The sequence below is a fragment of the Pseudophryne corroboree genome, chromosome 7 (assembly GCF_028390025.1).
Source record: "Pseudophryne corroboree isolate aPseCor3 chromosome 7, aPseCor3.hap2, whole genome shotgun sequence".
Classification (NCBI taxonomy): Eukaryota; Metazoa; Chordata; class Amphibia; order Anura; family Myobatrachidae; genus Pseudophryne; species Pseudophryne corroboree.
Genome location: NC_086450.1, coordinates 77,001,545 through 77,023,083, shown reverse-complemented (window position 1 = coordinate 77,023,083; position 21,539 = coordinate 77,001,545). Strand labels below are relative to the sequence as shown.

General features: G+C 44.7%; 1 protein-coding gene across 2 annotated transcripts in view; it reads left to right on the top strand.

Annotated features, from left to right (window-relative positions):
* Positions 1 to 21,539, top strand: part of ITGA4 (integrin subunit alpha 4) — a 224,226-nt gene that overhangs the window by 115,662 nt on the left and 87,025 nt on the right. For both annotated transcript variants that reach the window (XM_063933332.1, XM_063933333.1), the window contains 2 exons: positions 1,954 to 2,091; positions 12,531 to 12,639. In XM_063933332.1, coding sequence (XP_063789402.1) covers positions 1,954 to 2,091; positions 12,531 to 12,639 — 247 coding nt within the window. The remainder of the gene's footprint in view (positions 1 to 1,953; positions 2,092 to 12,530; positions 12,640 to 21,539) is intronic.

Genomic DNA, 21,539 nt, shown 5'->3' with positions numbered 1-21,539 from the left:
GGAGCAGTGGAAACGTGTTCTGTGGAGTGATGAATCACGCTTCTCTGGCAGTCAGATAGGAGAGTCTGGGTTTGAAGGATGCTTGGAGAACGTTACCTGCCTGACTGCATTGTGCCACCTGTGAAGTTTGGTGGAGGAGAAATAATGGTATGTGGCTGTTATTTAGGGTTTGGGCGAGGCCCCTATCTCCAGGGCAATAATGCTTCAGCATACCAAGACATTTTGGACAATGCTATGCTTCCAACTTTGTGGCAGTAGTTTGGGGAAAGCCCTGTTCTATTCCAACATGACATGAAAGCCTTTCAGGAAGAGTGGAAGCTGATATAGCAGCAAAAGGGGGACCAACTCCATATTAAAGTATATGTATTTGAATACAGTATCATTACAGTCTCTGTTGGTGTAATTGTCAGACGACCGAATACTTTTGTCCATATAGGGGGTCAGTCTGACCCAATCGCACGCTGCAGTTTATCGCAGCGGTGCAATCAGGTAAAAACTGCGCATGAACCGGCGCCTGCGAAGGCCGTCGGGCCGCTATGATCGCCTCTGCCTGATTGACAGGCAGAGGCGGTCGCTGGGCGGGGGGGGGGAGGAGGAACGGCGGCGTTTGGCTGCAGTTTCGTGGGTGCGGTCCGGCCAACGCAGACGTGGCCGGACCGAATGGGCGGCGGACTACAGCGGCTGCGTGACGTCACATGCAGCCGCTGCGGGCCGGGAAGCGATTAGTAACTCCCGGCCAGCACGCTAAAGCTGCGCTGGTCGGGAGCTACTCTTGAAGTGCAAAGGCATCGCCGCTGTGCGATGCATTTGCACTTCTGTGGGGGGGACCAGCACTAACATGCGGGGCGGGATAGCCCTGTGCTGGGCGTCCCCCCGCATGACAGTGTGAATGATCGTAGCTGTGCTAAATTTAGCACAGCTACGATCATCTCGGAATGACCCCCATAGTGTAGAACTATTAGTTTGCTACATTACACATTTCCCAAACCCCTGGTGTTCTGCTCAGTGGGTTATCTATAATGAGTGCACGGTGTGCTGTGCACTAGGGATGGCTAACAACCAGCAATGGTTTGCCACTGATGGTAAATGGTTTTGCCATCGATGATAGAGATCTGATGATTCTTCGCCACCAATGTCGTTGGAGGTGGCAATGTTTTTTTTTGACCCCTCAATAGTTCACCATCAGTGGTTTCATGCCATTGAGGTTAACCACGTATGGCACCATTGATAGTGGCCATCTATGGTTAATCTACCCATAGCCATCCCTTCTGTGTACATAAACCCCTGGGTCAATAGGGGCTTCTCATGATTGGACTGAGGTGCCATATTTTCTGGAGGAATCACTGGAAATATGGAAACGTGCAGAAGATAGCAAGAGCTGTGGCCTCTTCTCCGGATGGGGTTCCTCTCAAAAACTTGCACAGGATCCTGTGTGGCAGCCATTTTCTTTATGATTTTCTGATTGCAGTCTAGTGTTCTTCATGGTACCTTTCCTGTAGTCCTGTTCCCCCTAGAGTTAAAGTGCCAATTAGTTTTAAGGCAAAATTAGGTTGGTCTTTCTCTAAAAAATTTCACTTTAAATCTAGTGGCTGTATCGTATAGTGGGCTATGGAAAGCAAAGCTGGGGAAGGCAATATAGTTATCAATGTATTATAGTTTTCCTGTGTATAGAGGAAAACATAGCTGTGATCGGGGTTCTAAGGTTTGTATGTACAGTCCCGCAATCCTAAGTGAGGTGTAAGTAAGTATATACTGTTCTTAGACCAGGATTTTGCATTCTTCGTATCTGTTTGAAAAACTGTGAAATACGCTATTGGTCATATCTATCATAAATTGCTTTTATTCTTATAGGAAACAAATATATGTGTATAACAGTATATTCTCTTCTGTATCACACGTCCTATCACGTATAATATACATTATGATGCAGTAATTCTCTTATCGTTTCTCTAGCTGGGCTCATACTTTGGAGCTGCCGTATGTGCTGTGGATTTAAACTCAGATGGTTTATCAGACTTGCTGGTGGGAGCCCCGATGCAAAGCACAGTGCGGGAGGAAGGGAGAGTTTATGTCTACATGAACAATGGAGGAGTGAGTCATTTTATTGAAATGCTTCATCCCAGCAGTTTTTTCATTATGTTCATAATTTGTTCCTTTTACGTAAATCACCTAGTAGTGAGTGCTTCATTTATAATAGATACCAGGTTGATGGTGAACATTCTAAATGCACTGTATTGTTTGAATGTTTGCTCCTAACAAAATATATATATTCATCTTCTTCTTCTTCGTCTTCTTCTTTTTATTATTATTATTATTATTATTACCAAGCAAGTAATCACTGTGTGGTATTTATATTTTATATACTTAGAAAAATTACGTTTTACTAGGTTTTCAGGTATTATTGTAACCAGTAATTAGGTGTATGCTTTTATTAAAATTTTTACCTAGTACAGGTTGAGTATCCCATATCTAGAATGCTCAGGACCAGGAGCATTCTGGATATGGGATTTTTACGGATAACAGATTACCCGTTATGCGGACGTATCCGGGGGGTCCGGCGTGTTGGTGAAGGGGTCCGGCGGGTCCGCGGGAGTCAGTGGCGAGTCCTGGGAGTCAGCAGAGGGTCCACGGCGGGTACTGGGAGTCAGCGGCGGTGAGGGAATGGCTGCAAAGCCACTGCCCCTCCTGCCTGTGATTGGCCGCAGAGTCCAGTGATGTCATGAAGCCGGCCGCGTCATGACGTCACTACAGGACTGAAATATTCTGGTTTTTGGAATATTTCGGTTAACGGGTATCCGGATAATGGATACCCGACCTGTCTTAAGAACAAAAGGGGTTTCTTCTAGGCAACACGTCTTCTGATACAAGATTCCCGTTAACTTGTTAACATCTGATTGTAGACTCCTACACCCCTTTCCCTATAGTTCATCTTGATAGCACAGTCCACTATCAACTAATTGGCTTAACCTGCGGGGCTGCTGAGTGTGATGTTCCTGTTTGCCTTTATTCCATTTCGTATAGTTGGTAAATGAGAACATTACAGAGAATAGAAAACCAAAGCTTGATCATTATCTCACTGATGTCTGGTGTGAGGTATCAGAGAGAACTTTTACATAGTCATCTGAACCACAAATTCACTGCAGTAAAACGAGACCCCGGAGTGCAGTCAGATTGCAGTCCTGGCACTTGAGCAGATCATTAAACCTTGCACACCACTGAGCTATACTAATAATACTGCAACGTTCACATTTCTATAGGGTGATGTTTCTGAAGCTTATCACAGCTTAAATGGGTACAACAGGTTTTTATGCACAAGAAACTGGTCGCTTGTCGGCTCATTATGATTAACAGCAAATGTCACTCCAATTTAAGCTACAACATATAATTTAAATTGATTTTCACCTTTGGACGGCTATACCAGTGTGATCGTGAAGGGATAATTTAGAATGACAATCCACTTTACAGGTTACCAGCAGAACCCAAGAGTCCACGTAAAGTGATAGCATTAGGTGATAATGATATTTTAGATGACACGTTCACAGGTGTTCATCACTTCTCAGATCATTATATGACATGCGGTAATAAAAATAACCTGAGACAATTACTCCAATGGTTTACTCCTTCCTTTCCCCACATAAAACTCGCTTTCTACATAGATCCATCCTACTCAGGATTAGCCCCTGCCTGCCTTACAGATCTGGTGGGTGGCTCTGAAGGGTTCAGTATGGTATGCCGGCGGTCGGGCTCCCGGCAACCAGCATACCGGCGCCGGGAGCCCAACCGCCGGCTTACTGACAGTGTGGCGAGCACAAATGAGCCCCTTGCGGGCTCGCTGCGCTCGCCACGCTACGGGCACGGTGGCGAGCTACACACGCCACGCTATTTTATTCTCCATCCAGGGGGGTCGTGGACCCCCACGAGGGAGAATAAGTGTCGGTATGCCAGCTGTCGGGATTCCGGCGCCGGTATACTGTGCGCCGGGATCCTGTCAGTCGGCATACTGAAGACCACCCGGCTATGAAGTAGGTTATGTGCACCCCTTACCTAGACTTATACCCCTTTTCCACTAGCTAAAAAACACGGGCAAATGCACGGGGGCGCGCATTTACCCGTGTTTTTTGCAAGTTGAAAAGGGTCCCCCCGCAAAAACCTGGATCAAGTGACCCGTGAATCCTACCCGGGTAAATACCTGGGTAGGACACAGGAATGATCCGGGTAGGGTTGTAGTGTAAACGGGAGCCGTGTCGATGTGACACGGCTCCCGCTTACACTGTATGGAAGGGCGGCGCTGGGAGATCATGTGATCTCCCAGCGCCGCTCCTGCCGTGTCACTAGCAGCGCCACCAACCCGGCAATATGCCGGGTTGGTGACCGCAGTGGGAAAGGGGGCTGAATATGGGCCGCAGCCGGGTAGCACCCATGTCAAGCTCCCGGCTGCGACCCGTGCTCATAGGTGGAAAAGGGGTGATAGATAGATAGATAGATAGATAGATAGATAGATAGATAGAAAATCTGCTACTGTGCCCATCTAGCACACCACACCATACCACACCCTTGTATATAGTTTATATTTGCAGAACTATGTTGAATGTCCCAGGCCAGAATACAGCCTGTTGCTAAGCTAAACATGTTGCAAGATTTGTGTGAAACGGTGCGGTGTGTAATATCTCCGCCATGTATGGATGGGTGGGGAGCAATCTGTGAGGTTCAACTGTTATTAAAGTGGTTTTCTGTTGCTTGTTTGCTTTTCCGCCCCTTGATCATTTATGTGGTGTGAATACAATGGTGTGAGGCCCTGATGTAAGATGTATTTTCCTTTCCGTGAGAGCCCTGTATGTCAGCACCTATGTAGGGAGTACATGTCTGCTTTATCTGTCTGGTTTGCACTTGACTGCAACTGAGCTGAGGGACAAGTTTCATATTACACCTTTCCGTGCTTTTCCATCAAATGTGCTTTGTCATCTATTTTATCTCGTGCACTTAAAATTAAACGAGCGCCATTGTGCATTTAGGGTCAGGTAGCTGAAGGTCTATTCACATCGTTATCTGCAGTCTGGACTGGAAGCTACAAGCTTCTTTCTCACGGTTATGTAGTGTCAGTCAGTAGTTTTCTGGCAGATGTTTTTAATCTGTATGTGGCTACTTGATATTTTTTTCTAGAGATGATTCAGCATTTTCCTTTCCTAGCGACAGAGAATATTACAGTGGTTCATTATGATTTACCGACGGACACAATACCAATGGTCATAATTCCGACAATAATTGAGCGACAGTCAAAATACAGGCATTCATTATGCCAACGTGTTCAAAATGCCGACATAGTCAGAATACCGACATTAGTTTTTCTGGGGTTTTGTGTGTTAATTTGGAAATAGGTCGACATGGACACCGTGGAAGTGTGCCGCGTCCCCCCACATAGCTTGCTGCGCTCGACATGCTTCAGGCACACTATTATACTCCCCCCTCCAGGTCCACTGGAATGGTAAAGTATGAACAAGTCTGTTTTAGGGCAAACATCCCTTAAAAACGCATGTCGGCATTCTGACTATGTCGGCATTTCAAATGTCGTCATTCTGACTATGTCGGCATTTTATACATGTCGGTAGAATGATTGTCGGTATTTAGACAGTGTTGGTATTTTGACTGTCTGTCAATGGCTGTCGGGATTATGACTGTCGGTATTGTGTACGTCGGTAAATCAACTTCTACCCCATTACAGTCATGATTCAGAGTAATAAAGTGGGTGTAATTGTGCCAGCTTAACGTGTTCGGAAATAAATGAGAATATCTGCTGGTATTCATGGTCGGCTGCACCTATGTGACCCGCACCGCCCCGCAAGCATCCGCTGGTGAAATGCTGTTATCAGCAGCTGCATGCACTTCCACCAGCCATGTCCTTGGTGCAGGAGATCTGACTGATGAACAAACCTCTGCATGTTCTCAGGTCTGGATAGCCCACACTTCCGTCAGCGCGTCTGCAAAGTGCCCACGGAACACTTTTCCCATGAGCAAATGCTTTGTTGCCGCCCACGTCTACCCCCTCAGGAGGTATGACTGAGATGTGTATGACCCCCAATAGCCCGTAATTGTGCTAAATTGTGCATTATGGCTACAGTACATCGGCAGCTTGCTACAAATCTGTTTGCAGACAAAATTGTATGAAACTCTGAATTCCTGCATAAGGAACCCCCCTCCTCCTCCCCCGCCCAGACTTTGTCAGACTCTCATCTCAGAGTTTGTAGATCTAGCTCCCATAAGTTCCTAAAACTGTCACATATAGATTTGAGAATTGTACTAATACATACAGTAATAGTTGTTTCTTTCATTTTCTTTAACTTTGTCTTTATGTCAAGTATATAGGCTATTTTATATTCACCTTTCTTAGGAGGATGCGGTTCTGTGATCGTCAGTCAGGAGACCGCCGGTCACAATACCGACATTGGATCCTGAACTTTCAATCTCCCACCGGTTGGCATGCCGACCAACAGGGACTATTCCCACTTGTGGAGGTTCTCCCTATTTATCTATCCAGGCCTGGCAAAAACCCTACTCCTGCGTTTTCTCACACTCATTTTTAGAGTTCAAAATAGGCGAAACTACAGACATCCGGCAACGCATGTACAAGTGTATTCTACTAGGGATGGATCTTATGTATCCTCCATATATATATTTTTCAATTATAGCCTACAGGCTACAATGCCTAATGCCATCCAAGATGGCGTTAGATATCGGGGAGGAAGGGGGAGCTCTGAAAAACTTACTTGCTTTTTGGATCTTGATCAATTGGAGCAGTCTGCTGTTCCTGTTCAAAGTAACTGGGGACCTGCGGTAGACTTTGTAAGGAGATATCTTTTGCGCTCAGTTGTTGTTAAACCGCAGTGGTACTAACTGCAGTGTCAGGTGTGTGTGGCACCCATGTATTACCGCACTGCTGAGCAGATTGGGATGATGTAATGCTGACTGTGAAAGCGGGACAGAACCCTTTAAATTGGGACTGGATGCCGAAACCTCAGAGACGGGCTTGGGTGCTGGGTGCGTGGCCACTGAAGATGGCACAGTTTTGCCTCTCCTGCTGTCCCTGACTCACTGATCGGCCCGTCGCTTCTATTTATCTATTGTGGACATACCCCTCATATGGGTTATAATGGTGCTACCTCCGTCTTTGCAGAGTACTGGGTGCAGAGTATGCAGCATTTCCAGTATCGTCATTTTCCTGAATGTGCAGTTCTAAATATTGGCCGCCAAGCTGTTGTATAATACTGTTCATTTACTTTGATGTAAAAGCAATTTTGCAAACTGTTGAAGAAGAAAAAAGCGTATCCTTTCATGAAGCAGAAGTAGTTTAATTTTATATGTACATATATCTGAGATAACGGCGTTGCATCAGCAGATATCAGATGAAATGTAGCTGCAGTAAGAGATAACAAACGACATCTCCAGATAGTGGTTTGCAACACACAAAATCTGCTCACGAGATGTCCTGATCTGTATAATCATCTGATGTTCAGATGGGGAGGGTGGACCAGTGATTTCTTCATACCATATAGTGGAAATTAATATTAATAGTTTTGATCTTGCCCATCTGCTTGTTTGCTGGTGTTGCCATTAGTTACAGAACGCCTTTGTGCATTGAATATGCAGAGCAGTTTTAGTCAAGTAAAGGAACAGAGTAGTATACATACAGATGTGTCCTCTTACAACTTTGCTCCATGCGTTAAAAGTCGCGTTACACATAACGTGTTAGTGCCATGTGACTCGGTAGCACAAAGTGGGTTTTTTTGCGTCTTAGACACAATGTAATGCAATAGGACGCATGAGCAGCTTCTGCTGATTAAAATGATATGCAGCATGCCTATATTCTGTTTGTAATAGCGGCTGGGTCTGCATCCAAAATGAAATGTTACAGTGTTTTCTTGTAACACTGTAGCATAGCATTTTGTATGCAGTCACAGTCACACACAGAATAAAGGCATGATGCATATAATTTTAATCAGCAGAAGCTGCTCTTGCGTCCTATTGTATTACATTGCATCTGAGACGCATTTTTGCAGCAAAGACGCCAAAAAATGTGCTCTTTCTACCACGTTCTGCCACAGCATGGCACGATTCGAAGGGCTGTTTAGCGTGACTTCAGCAAAGATGTAAAAGGACACATCTGTAACAGGTAGCTGGCTGCTGTAACAACATCAGCCTGAAGGGTGACAATGGCAGTGTTCCTATGGGCCAAATTCACCCTGCATTTTATAAATGGGGGGAAACAGCATTGAATGGCTGCGATGTGGATTCCTGGGCCCCGTACCTCTGTCAGACCATGTAACAAGTTAAAAGTTTCAAGAGAACTAGCTAGTGGAGTCAATGACTGGCGTTGCAGCAATTCCTGTGACTTGCCCATCAATTAAAAATGGGCATGGTAGGAAAAATGAAGCCATAACTGTCTGTCTTCAAATGGGTAATTGGGGTCAGATGTGTCAGTAACAAACTTCTCAGGAAATATTCAGCTGTGTCCGCATACATCTAGCCTCAGTACGTCATTCAGCATGAGATGACTGGTGTGAGTGAGCCCCCTATTCCCGTGAGACATTGCTAGCATCAGGCTAAGCGGAAGATGTACTAAGCCTTGCAGAGTGATAAAGTGGAGAGAGGTAAAGTCACAGCCAATCAGCTCCCAACTGCCATGTTACAGGCTGTGCTTGAAAAATGATAGTTTGGAGTTGATTGCTTGGTAGTTTATCACTCTCCAAGGCCCTGGCGTATCTAAAATGGGTGCAGTGTGTGCAATGCACACAGTCACCTGAGTCCTGGGGGGGCCCACACCGCACGCGCTGCACTCATTTTTAAATACTCACCCCTCCGGAATCCCGCTCCGGCGGCAGCAGCGCTGTTAAATCATCGTGAAAATGGCGCAGCGGGCATTTTCACTGTGTTCTGTGCATGCACAGTAGAGAAATCACTGGGAAAATGGCCGCCATGCCATTTTCCCGGAGATAAGCGGATGAGCTCAGACTCTCAGCGCAGAGAGGAGGGGGCATGAATGGAGGAGGCTGCAAACGGGCCTCCTCCTCTCTTAAAGTGCCCCTGCTCCAAAGCTTAGAACATCTGGCCATTAGTCTGCAGACAAAGCACAATGGAACTTGGCATGGAAAAAGCTGCAGCCACTTCATCGTAGCGCTTTGTATACAGATTCTGAGACTCAGTCGCACATACTGTAGATATACAAGTGTCATATACCAAATTAATCAGCACAGTCTCCTGGTGCATCCTAGTCACAGCGTGTTACATCTGAGATGCATTTTCATAAAAAAAAAGTGTCTGATTGTACCTGGCGTGCCGAGACGGGCAGTTTGGCGCAACTGCAGCAATGCTGTATGAGGACATGTCTGTATCCACTTCCCATTAAAGCTAATATTTTCTAGAAACTTTGTGTGTTAGTGTATTCTAGCCATTGGAACATGGAGCCTATGCAATGTGTTTGCCTGCAAGGCATGCACAGAAGTGGCACATTCTCACATGCCCTTCTTATTGGGTGCTGCAGCCACTGCTGAGCACCACCCTGACCCACCTCCATTTATGTGGGGATGGGTTGACATCTTCTCCTCTTGGAAGTGTGGTGTTGGGCTATGACAAAGCACTTGGGGACCCAGTTGGCCAGTGTATAGAGCTCCATTGAAGAAAACTGGACACATTGCAATTAGGGAGGTCAATCCCGAGATTTCCGGGAATTACAGTGTGCATGCACAGTCCCCTCCCTGGCAGCGCTGAGCACTCAGCTCAGATGTTATGCGGCTGTGCGGTTGCGCGCAAGTCTCAAGCCATCCCGCCTTTTCAACAGCCGCACCAGCTAGCCTGAGCTTAAGCGGGAGTCTGTCTGTAGCCTCTGAGTGCCGTGGCCACGTGTGGTGACACTGTCACTGTGCCATACTGTGGCAGAGGGAGTGGGGCTCGCTGCCGGGTACCTGTGCTGCTGACTACCACTGCCTCTGGACTGCGGGGACCCCTCTATTTGTAGAGTGAGTAACAGCCTAAATGGGCTTTTAATAGGTTTTTCCTAAACTTGAAATTGAACCCTCTCCCATATACATAAATTGAAGTACAATTTGATCAGGGGATCCCAGGAATACCGGGAATTAGTTTTTTCAATCCCGAATCCCAGGATTGAAAAAATGGTCTGGGATTGGCTTCCCTAATATAGAATCCCTAATATATAATGGCAATATACAATATACGCCACGGGGTGGAACTGATGCTGCAGGGAAAATGAGAAGGAGATACAATCTGGCTCTCACCTTCATAATAGGTGCAAACTTAATCAGGGAATGTAGAACCGTAGTTGTTCTTGAGTACATTGGCTGGGATAGGAATACCAACTTTGTGACAAGGACGAATGTAGTCAGCAGAAATTGTGCCCCAGTTAACCCCCCCCCCCCCCCAAAAAAAAACAAAAAAACAACAACCCATGCCTGCTGACCTTAGCGCTGATCCTGGGCTCAAATGGCCAACGCTACATAAAAAAACAATTGGGGTTATTGTATCAAGCAGTGAAAAGAATGAAGTGGACCAATGGAAAAGTAACCCATAGCAACCAATCAGCTCTGAGGTATGCTACGGGCATCTTCTCCACCACTCCACTGTTTTCACTGCTTGATATAGTACATCAGCCCCAACCAAACATACCACATGACTCCATTCCCCCTCCCAAAAAATAAATAAATCCGTAACACAATTCATTCCCATTTTTAACCCCATCGGTTTAACCGTTCCATTTACATCTTCCCCCATCTCATCCCTTTGTTTCTACCCACCAGCTTCCTCTTCTCATCTCATTGTTAAGTCCAACACACAACTGGACACACACTTACGGAAAAGCTGAAATTGCTGAAATATAGGGATTCAATTAATTACTTAGTCCTCTTGTGAAGGAAGATCACTGGAATCTTCCTCACAGTCCCCATAGTCTGAGTCTCTATTTTACAAACACAACAGAAATTAGTTAATTATTAATTAAATCCCCCACTGGTTAGGACCGCCAAGGGAGCTCTACTAGGGGGGCATGGTCGGGCAAGTGTGGCCGCTCCCTATTGTGATCACAGTGGTTCTCTACAGAAGTAGGGTGTGCAGACAAGGGAGGCTTTTCCATGTCATATTGTTGCATGGGTGTGTCTGCCTGGGTGCAGGGTATCCCCCTGTTTTGGAGCCCATGCCTCTGATTCATACAATCTACTGTATGTCCTGTATGTACCTTTACCTGGCTTTAAGACCATTCTGTCCATGACTTTAGCTCTGCCATAGCTGATACATCTCTCCTTCCTCCTCTGAGTTTTTACTCAATCTATGCTATAGAATTCAGTAGGCAGACAGCAGTTTAGGTGTTTTCCCTTTGTTACTTTGAGAAAAACAAAGTAGAAGCTCTTTGAATATAACTTCTGTGGACTGTACACCTACAGATGCATCCTCATACATCATTGCTGCAGTCGTGCCAAACAGCCCCTTTCTGCGCACCAGTTCCTGTGACACTATGCTAGCATCAGGCGTCTTTTTGCTGGAAATTGTGTATTTGTTACAATGAGATGCGACTAGGGCACATCGCGGACTGTGCTGATTAATTTGATATATGACACATGTATCTTTTATGGGTGACCAAGGCTCTGAATCTGTATATGATATGCTACAATGCTGCAGCCTCTGGTTTTTCCATGCCAAGTTCCATTGTGCTTTCTATACAGTCACAGTCACACACAGATATTACTAATTAGCACAGTATCCTGGTGCATCCTAGTTGCATAGCGATGCAAATAAGACGCAATTTTGAAGAAAAAAAGACACCTGACTTTAGGAGAGTTGCACGGGACCTGTCAACTCACTCGTGCCAGGAATCTTGCGGTGCATGGCGTACTGAGGCTAAATGTATGAGAACACATCTTTATACAGGGCCAGTGAAGACAGCAAGCCATTAGGTGGGACTGTAGGGCAAGCAAGACCAAGCTGAGTGTTTTATTTCCCGGATGTGGACACCGTTCCACAAGCCAAGTGTCCTGCTCTGAGGGGAGGTTTCCGGGCAACTGGAACCCCCCTCCTGCATTTGCCTATGCATGCTACATGGTGCATTGTATCTGTACACGTTACTTTAATATATAGACTGTGCATTTTTACTGAATTGCCATATATTTCTGGTTTACTTCTGTGCTTTTCAGCTTTTTTTTTTTTAAAGATAATCTGACATGGTATATATATATTTTTTTTTTGTACTGGTATAATAAGTCATTCTGATTTGCTGTGAGGATTGGATACATTTTACTGTACAGGACAGCTAGGTATCTTATTCCATGGCAGTAAAAACCAAAACAACGCTGGTGATTTAAAGACATGACTAAAAAGCAGAGAATTGTGAAAAATTTTGCAGGCGGGCATAAACAGGCAATGTCAACTTCCAGTATCATATAGTGTTTAAAAAAATCATACTATAGCTTCTTAAACTGGCATATAAAGCAAAAAACCTAAACAAATATATAATTTCCACATTGTTTTATTTTAAGGGGCTTATGACAGAACTTGAATATGAACTTTCTGGAAGTGACCTATATGCAGCGAGGTTTGGAGAAGTGATTACCAATCTAGGAGACCTGGATAATGACGGGTTTGAAGGTATTGTGTTTTTCATATGTATTATTGTTGTTACTAAAGCATCAATAGATATTATAATATACAGTAATAAGAAGGTAATAAAAACACATGCAGATACTAACACAGTAACATACATACTGTATACTGTAGGTTCTCTCTCAGACACTGTGACCATCACCTGCCGCTTGTTACCTCAGGTGAGAGGGGGGATATTAGGCTCAGTGATGCTGCTGGCTGTTGCTCAGCCATGTCGGTAACAGGCTGGGAGTGTGGCGCTATTCTGTGACATCACATTGCATTGCCGCAGTCCCAGCCTCCCGCCACATGGGGAAGCAGCAGCATCACAGCACAAGTGCAGGAGGCACTTAAATGCAATTTTGATAATTAAACCCTATTTACATCCAATAAGGGCATCCAGAGGTGAGTGCAGGGGTGCTGCAGGGGCATAAGTGACATGATGTAAGAGGTAATATGTCACAATGACAGTGGACATTAATGACAACTGGTGAACAGATAATTGCAGAGGGTGTGGATCATTAGATTGACAGTGTCTAGGTCGACAATGTTTAGGTTGACCACTCTAGATTGACAGTCACTAGGTCGACAGGGTTTCTAGGTTGACAGGTCAAAAGGTCGACATGAGTGTTGTTGTTTTTTGGGGGGTGTCGTTTTCTTCGTAGAGTGACCGGGAACCCCAATTAGTGCACCGTGTCCCCTCGCATGGCTCGCTTCGCTCGCCATGCTTCGCCATGAATACCGTTCCAATCGTAGTCCACGTGGATCGTTAAGTATGAAAAAGTTCAAAGAAAGAAAAAACAAATAAACTCATGTCGACATTTTGACCTGTCGACTTAGCACACGTCGACCTAGAAACCTTGTCAACCTTCCAACCCTGTCGACCTAGTGACTGTCGACCTATAGTGGACAACCTAAACATTGTCGACCTAGACAGTGTCGATCTTCAGACCGGATCCCAATTGCAGAACATGCTGCTGTAACAAATCACAGGAGCTGATTGGCTGGAGCACCATTTATCATATGCCAAAAGTTTTATAATTCACAACGAGTTTTATCACTCGTTGATAAATGAGCCCCTAAGTACCATTCAATCAGCTTCTAGCTTTATTTTCATCTTCGGATTAGAAGTGGAATTAGATGTGGATCAGTATATTATTATTGGCACGGGTATGAGTCAGTTTTCACTAGTTGGCATCACACTATAGTTATAACCAGATGCTCCTATTCTGTGCTTTAGTACTGGAGCTTAGGGGTCTATTCATGAAGCAGTGAAAAATGTGGAGAAGTGAGCCAGTGGAGAAGTTGCCCATGGCAACCAATCAGCTGCTACGTATAATTTTATATAATGCACTTTATAAATGTTACCTCAACACTGATTGGTTTCCATGGGCAACTTCTCCACTGGCTCACTTCTCCACTTTCTTCACTGCTTCGTGAAAAGACCCCTAAATCTCTATTCTCACGGGCGATGAATGAGTGTAGGTGTCCCATTATAAGAACCCAAGTCTCATCTAGATAACAAATAATAACCAGAACTGTTTGTTCCTCCTTGTAGCAAGGCAACAAAACACAATTAGTAGAGCCCATCGCACAGACTAGAATCAAATCCCACAGAATATATGATGTGGTTATCTTGCAGTAGTGAAACTTAGCAGAACTGCTGTAGGTTATGATAATTTACCATGAGAAGGGCGAGGCGTTTTGTGGGTTTCTCTTAAAGTCATCATTATTTTTTTAGGTTATTTATGTTGTCTTAAGCAGAGACATTTTCCATTTTTATCTCTGTTTTGTTGATTAAAAAGAAAGGCTTGGAGGAGCAATCATGTAGTTGTCATCAAAGCAAAAGGGGCTACTTTGAGGAATCTAAAATATTAAACATATTTTTATTAAACACTTTTTTGTTTACAACATAATTCCATATGTGTTCTTTCATAGTTTTGATGTCTTCAGTATTAATCTACAATGTAGAAAATAATTAAAATAAATAAAAACCATTGAATGAGAAGGTGTGTCCAAACTTTTGACTGATACTGTATATATTGTATAGATGGTTTTAACACAATTTAGTGAATTAAAAATTTGTAAATGAGAAAGACTGTTGTGGTTTTGATGACTACGAAAAAAAAGTTAAGTATAAAGAATTGTTGGGGTTGATTCAATTGATTTTTGTGCTGCTGCCATTAGAGAGCACCCGACTGCAGCAATGCAATTGTTTTGCCGTTCAGGTGCTTAGCAACCGCGGAGGATACATTTATTCTCACAGCCTCCTGAGGTGTGAGAAATAAATGTGTGGAAACTAGGCACTTTGGGCGTCCAAACGGGAGTTTAGACGGGTTTAGCCTTTTTAGGTGGCCCAAAAATTGCCCAAACACAATTGGATTAAAAGTGGAGGTCTTGCCCATAGCAACCAATTTTATTTTAGCTATCAGTTCTCTATTGCATTCTATAAAATGATAGAAAGAATCTAATTGGCTGCTATGGGCCTCCACTTGTCTGGTTTAGAAGCTTTAGTAAATCAGTGCTATAAATAATGTCAAATACAAAATTATATTTCTTATATGAAAAACTGGATAATGATGATGATGATGATGATGATGATGATGATGATGATGATGATATAATAACAAATTGTGAATATCCAACCAAATATTTTGGTTATACACCTTAAGCCATAGTTACCTACTTTTTATTTCTCCTCTCTGGAAGAAGCATGGAGTGGAGATGCTGGAGCGGGTCCGCGGGAAGGGGGCGGGCCTAAAATGACTCAATTCACGTCATTTTAGCCCCTACCCCACCACACCGACCCGCGAATACCAGTGAGTATCTCTTCATCCTGCCCGCATCACTAGGGTGCGGGCAGGATGCAGGAAACCTGCCTGCTGTTCTGGGGGCACAAAGGGCTGCCCCAAAAATCGGGAGCCTCCCGCAACTTCCAGGAGAGTAGACAAGTATGCCTTAACCACCTCATGGGTTTAACCTTTAACCATATCCAGTACTTTAAAGCTGATAAGCTCTTGTTTGTGAGTCAGAGAAGCGGTCACATAGCGTGGTGGGTAGGCGGAAGGTTAGGTAATTTTTGTTTCTATGCAAGACTAGTAGAGATCACAACAGAACTGTGTTTTTTTAGGTTTATATAGGTTTATATACACTTTACATTTTTATATGTTTTTAATTTTCAAAACTTTGACATAGGGGTGAGAGAAAAAACTGTAAGAAAATAAACTATATCAATTTATCAGGACAATCAAGCATTTAGAACCTATTCAAACTCTTTTCCGTTAGTCATACACTTGGGGGGATGTCAGTTAGTCGTGATAACCTGTCTGCACGGTTTAAGTCAGAGGTTCTCAAACTCGGTCCTCTGGGGCACACACAGTGCATGTTTTGCAGGTAACCCAGCAGGTGCACAGGTGTATTAATTACTCACTGACACATTTTAAAAGGTCCACAGGTGGAGCTAATTATTTCACTTGCGATTCTGTGAGGAGACCTGCAAAACATGCTCTGTGTGTGCCCCCGAGGACCGAGTTTGAGAACCTCTGGTTTAAGTGGATAAATGCAAATTAAGGTGGCTGAGCACAACGTTTTTTTGCTATCAGTTAGTTGCCAGTGTTAACTCCTCATAGGATTTGTTGTAGATTCTTCTTTGTAGCTCCTGAGCAGATGAAAAGTTGGGAAAAATCACTATTTTAAGGTAAAAATTTGGGACTTGGTTCAGACCCCTTGAGACACCCCCTAATGATTAATTAGACACTTAGAAGTTTATTATAATTAGTTTAATTTGGCCAATAATGACATGTTCTTTTTGGTGTGACATTCTGCAAAATGCAGAATAATGGATTTAAAGATATTCATGGGAATTCAAATGTTTGAAAAGTCGATTGAGTGTCTGTTTTTTCCTAGTAGATAGGAAAAAACAGACACCCTACTGACTTTTCAAACATTTGAATTCCCCCCATAGAATGCTTTATGGATAGGACAGGTAAATAGAGGTGCTGAATGGATGGGACAGGTATATGGGGGCTGTGTATGGACGGGGCAAGTGTTTTTAAGCTTGCAGGTGGGAGTTACAGGTGTTTTTTAAACAATTTTTTTCAAAAATGACACCCCAAAAAAATCATCTTTCAGGCATTTTTGTGGACCAAAAATGTATCTACAGCATTAATTTTCTGAAAAACATTAGTGTTCTATTATTCTAAAGATGTAAAAATTAAATAACAAAACAGCCATTTGACACCTTTTAAGAGCCCCAAATACTTTATTTATGGTCACTAATAGACTTCTATACTGTTATCCAATAAATGTTTGTATTATTTTGGGGTACAGGCTGATTTCCTAATTTGTTTCCAAACTACACGCTGCAATTAGCAGCCAGAATTACTGCACAATCACAGGGATAAGCTTTTTATAATTGAATTGTGCATTGAGTGCAGCACCCATACACTTGTAAGCAAAATTACCACAAATTAAGTGTAGTCATTTTACCTTTGGTAATTGAATTTGCCATTGATTGTTTACCTGACATACTATATATATAGATATAGATCTATATATACACACATGCTTGATGGAAATTTTCATATATTTTTATTGATAATTACATTGTCTGTTTTCACTCATGTATTGTGGATTGGTTCTAATTTGCCAAGAAAAACAGAACAGTTTTTTTTCTATACATAGTGAACAACCTTCCATTTCCTCACATCCGCTAATGCATTTATCTGAATATCTTGAATGAATGTGATTTTACTAGAATGCTGTAATGTTTACCATATGTAGGGTTCTTGCAGATTAGCTAGCGTTATTTAATGAATTATTTCCTCTTATATTATTTGCTGCCAAATGTTAAAAAGAGATGGCTAAAGACTACAGTGGCGAAGCAGGAAGACACAGCAATGGAGAAGCAGGAAGATACAGCAATGGGGATGCAGGGAGATACAACAATGGGGAAGCAGGAAGATACAGCAATAGGGAAGCAGGAAGATACAGCAATGGGGAAGCAGGAAGATACCGCAATGGGGAAGCAGGAAGATACAACAATAGGGAAGCAGGAAGACACAGCAGTAGGGAAGCAGGAATGTACAGCAATGAAGAAGCAGGAAGACACAGCAATAGGGAAGCAGGGAGATACAGCAATGGAGAAGCAGGGAAATACAGCAATAGGGAAGCAGGGAGATATAGCAATGGGGAAGCAGGAAGATACAGTAATGGAGAAGCAGGGAGATACAGCAATGGGGAAGCAGGAAAATACAGCAATGGAGAAGCAAGGAGATACAGCAATGGGGAAGCAGAAAGACACAGCAGTGGAGAAGCAGGGAGATACAGCAATGGGGAAGCAGGGAGATACAGCAATGGGGAAGCAGGAAAATACAGCAATGGGGAAGCAGGGAGATACAGCAACGGGAAGCAGGAAGACAACAATAGGGAAGCAGGGAGATACAGCAATGGGGAAGCAGGAAGATACAGCAATGGAGAAGTAGGAAGATATAGCAATGGGAAGCAGGAAGATACAGCAATGGAGAAGCAAGGAGATACAGCAATGGGGAAGCAGAAAGACACAGCAGTGGAGAAGCAGGGAGATACAGCAATGGGGAAGCAGGGAGATACAGCAATGGGGAAGCAGGAAAATACAGCAATGGGGAAGCAGGGAGATACAGCAACGGGAAGCAGGAAGAGACAGCAATGCTTTTATCAAACACTTCAGGCTTCCAAAACCAATAAATTAATCCATCTTGCTTTGTATTACCTCTTTCATATTAGTGAGGCTTGTAGGGGGATATCCAGAATTATGAATGTGATGGCTGTTTGGGGAAACTGTGTTTGCAACATAGCTACATTTTCCCCTTTTCCAATATACAGCTTCGCAATCAAGGTATTAGCTTTCTGAAAGCACAACTGTGGTGGTTATTTTGAAGTTCTGAAACTTGGTGGTGAAAGTCACCACAGTTCTTGAAACTGCAAAACTATGGCACTTAAAAATAGGGCACTTATGATCAAAATGCCCTGTATGCATGTGCAGAATATGTGGTTGTCTTAACCAGGTTACATGATCTCTGTATGTTATTATGTTTCATTTTTTGTTCCATGTCAGTGAATGACAAATTTTCTTAAATCACAGCATCCTAGAGTATCAGCATTTTGTTCACAGGACCCCTAGACCAAAAGTTTCATCTTGAGACATTTGGAAAAATTATTACATTTTGTAAATTGCTCAGATTTGTAGGTTCAGTTATGTGGTGGTGGTTGAGGACAGGGTTGCGGTTCTGGTTGTCCATGTATTTTATGATTCGTGCCACCAGCACTAGTTTTGCGTATCGTATTGACCTTAATAATAATAATTTTATTTGGTACTGCACCATCAACCCAAGTCACCCTTTGGAGGTTTCCTGTGGCACTACAGTGTGCCACGGCACCCTTATTTGGGAACCACTGTTCTATGTAGCTGTTATTATTATTTTTCATTTTTTTAAGATACAAGACCAATCAATCCAAAAGATTTCAAAGCCAGCTTCTACAATTGTAACCAGGGACACATTGTGGATTAACGTGTCCCTGAAAAACATTCTGAAAGTGTCCTCATGTACTCTGAGCCAAACAAACAGTGGGAAAAGTCAACAAGAAGTAGGTGGGGTTAGCACACCATTATCGTTTGTTTAAAGTCAAAGGAAGACAGGAATTTTAAGTACCAATATACTATCCAGGGAGCATCCCAGACTCTGAGATGCAATATAGAGAGCATCCCAGAGATCCGTACACAACACAGAGAGCATTCCAATTACTTATATATAAAACAAAGAATCATCCCAGAGACTGATATACAAAATAGGTGTAAAAAAGCCATGAGAGGGTGCGTGGCCTGGACCTGGCTTTGAGCAGACGTGCAGTTTCAGAGCTCCTGCTGCCTGAGGCCAGATTTCTGCTTAATAACTTTCCCCTATGGCTTGTTTCCTCCTGACCTACCCCACCTGTAGCCCTGCTTGGCGTGCGGGTCTCAGGGAAGATTTCAAACTGGCCCCCCGTGACGTTTGGCGACTGAGGCCTACCACCTGTTGAGACCGGGGGCCTTGAGTTTGGCGCCTCCCCGGCCGTGAGCTCCGGGGACGTGCTGGAGCCGGACCGGGATCGGTGGTGGCTCCCTCCCACCCCGGACGAAGTTCCCCCGCTGCCTATCACCTGCGCTGAGGCTCCGGGACCGGGGTTAGATCAGGGCTCCTCTATCTGCCCTCCTGAGCCGCGGCTGCGGCGGGCCTGCATCTGCCCCTCTCCTCCCGGCGGCCATCTTCTTCTACACCACTTCCTCTCCTGCTGCCCCGTCCCGCTCCGGCGAGCGCCGGCCGCGCTCCTCCGCACCCCAGATCACCTAGACGCCCTCCTACGGTGGAGTGGAGTGGCTGGCTGCCTCCTTCGGAGCTCCGGCCGTTCGCGGCCTATATCAGAACCGGGAGCCGTGGCCTAGATTTGGGCCTCCCCCCGCCGGAAGTGCCATATAAGCGTGGGAACCTGGAGCTGCCCCCCTCCCAGCCTGCCTACACTCCTGGGTGGCAATTATAATTCACCTACTCCTCTCCTGCCTGCTGATCCCTGCATTCTGCAACAGGGAAGTGCCTAGAGGGAAGTGTGCCCTATCAGTCCAGTCCTGTTTCATATTATTTAAGGTGCAGTGCTGCTGGACCCTGGCTGTGTGCCTGACCTCTCACCCCTCTCTCCCGGCTGGGAGCTTACCATCTGGGTCCCGCAGGCTGGAGATGACCCCCTGCCTGGCCCTGTGTGATACCGATCTTCTGATGTAGTCCAGACCGCTTGTCCGCCACCACCTGTGTTCTTTATGCTTACCTAACTTTCCGCCATACATTCTGCGAGATCCTGAGCTTCTTTATCATCGTCATTCCGCCTACGGAACCTCATCTCATTGGAATGCCTCCTAAAAAGGTCAAAGGGGTGCTGCCTCCCAGAGTATCTTTTCCGCCTCAGAAGACGGCCCCTGCCGCCTCTTCTCTACGGAAGTCCTCGATTGCCATTTCCCCACAAGATACCCCCTGCAGCCCTGCCTCTATGCCGGGATTTGACCCTGATTCTGATGCACCTCTCACGGTCAAAACTCTGTATCAGGCCCTCTCAGTGTTTAAATCTGAGTTGACTCAAGATCTCACAGCCGCTCTTTGAGAGGTTAAGACGGAGCTGCACGCTATAGGAGACCGTACGCACCATCTAGAGAGGAAAGTAGAGGAACTGGTCTCGTCTCATAATGACCTCATAACGGCCCACGATCAGCAGCAAAGTGACCTTGAGGCGTTTAAACTCAAGATTGCAGATATAGAGGACAGATCCCGGCGTAATAATATTAAGATCCGAGGCATCCCCGACTCCGAGTTGGAGAATTACGCTACCGTGCTGTTCCAGAAACTTCTGCCTAGAGCCGACCCTAAAGAGCTGCTTATAGACAGGATTCATAGACTACCTAAACCATGCTCAGTTGCTCCCTCGCTCCCGAGAGATACGCTCATGAGGGTGCATTTCTTCACAACCAAAGAACGCATCCTGAAAGCGGCCAGGGAAGCGGGCGACTCCGACTCGGATGTGCTTGGCGGATTACAACTGTTTCCGGACTTCTCTGCTCTGACCTTGGCCAAACGACGAGCATTCCTCCCTATCACTTTGGCACTTCGCGACCAAGACATCACGTATAGATGGGGTTTTCCGGTGAAGCTCGTCATCTCGTATGAAAATAAGTTCTACACAGTGACTTCATTGGAGACTGGAGTCAAACTACTGGCGGAGTGGGATATCTCTGTCACGCTGCCTCCTGAATCCAAGAAACAGCCTGCCCTGCAATCGGAATGGGTCACTGCCTGACGTTGACACCCTCAGCTTTGGTTTTCACGTTGGACTATATCCGGTACCGT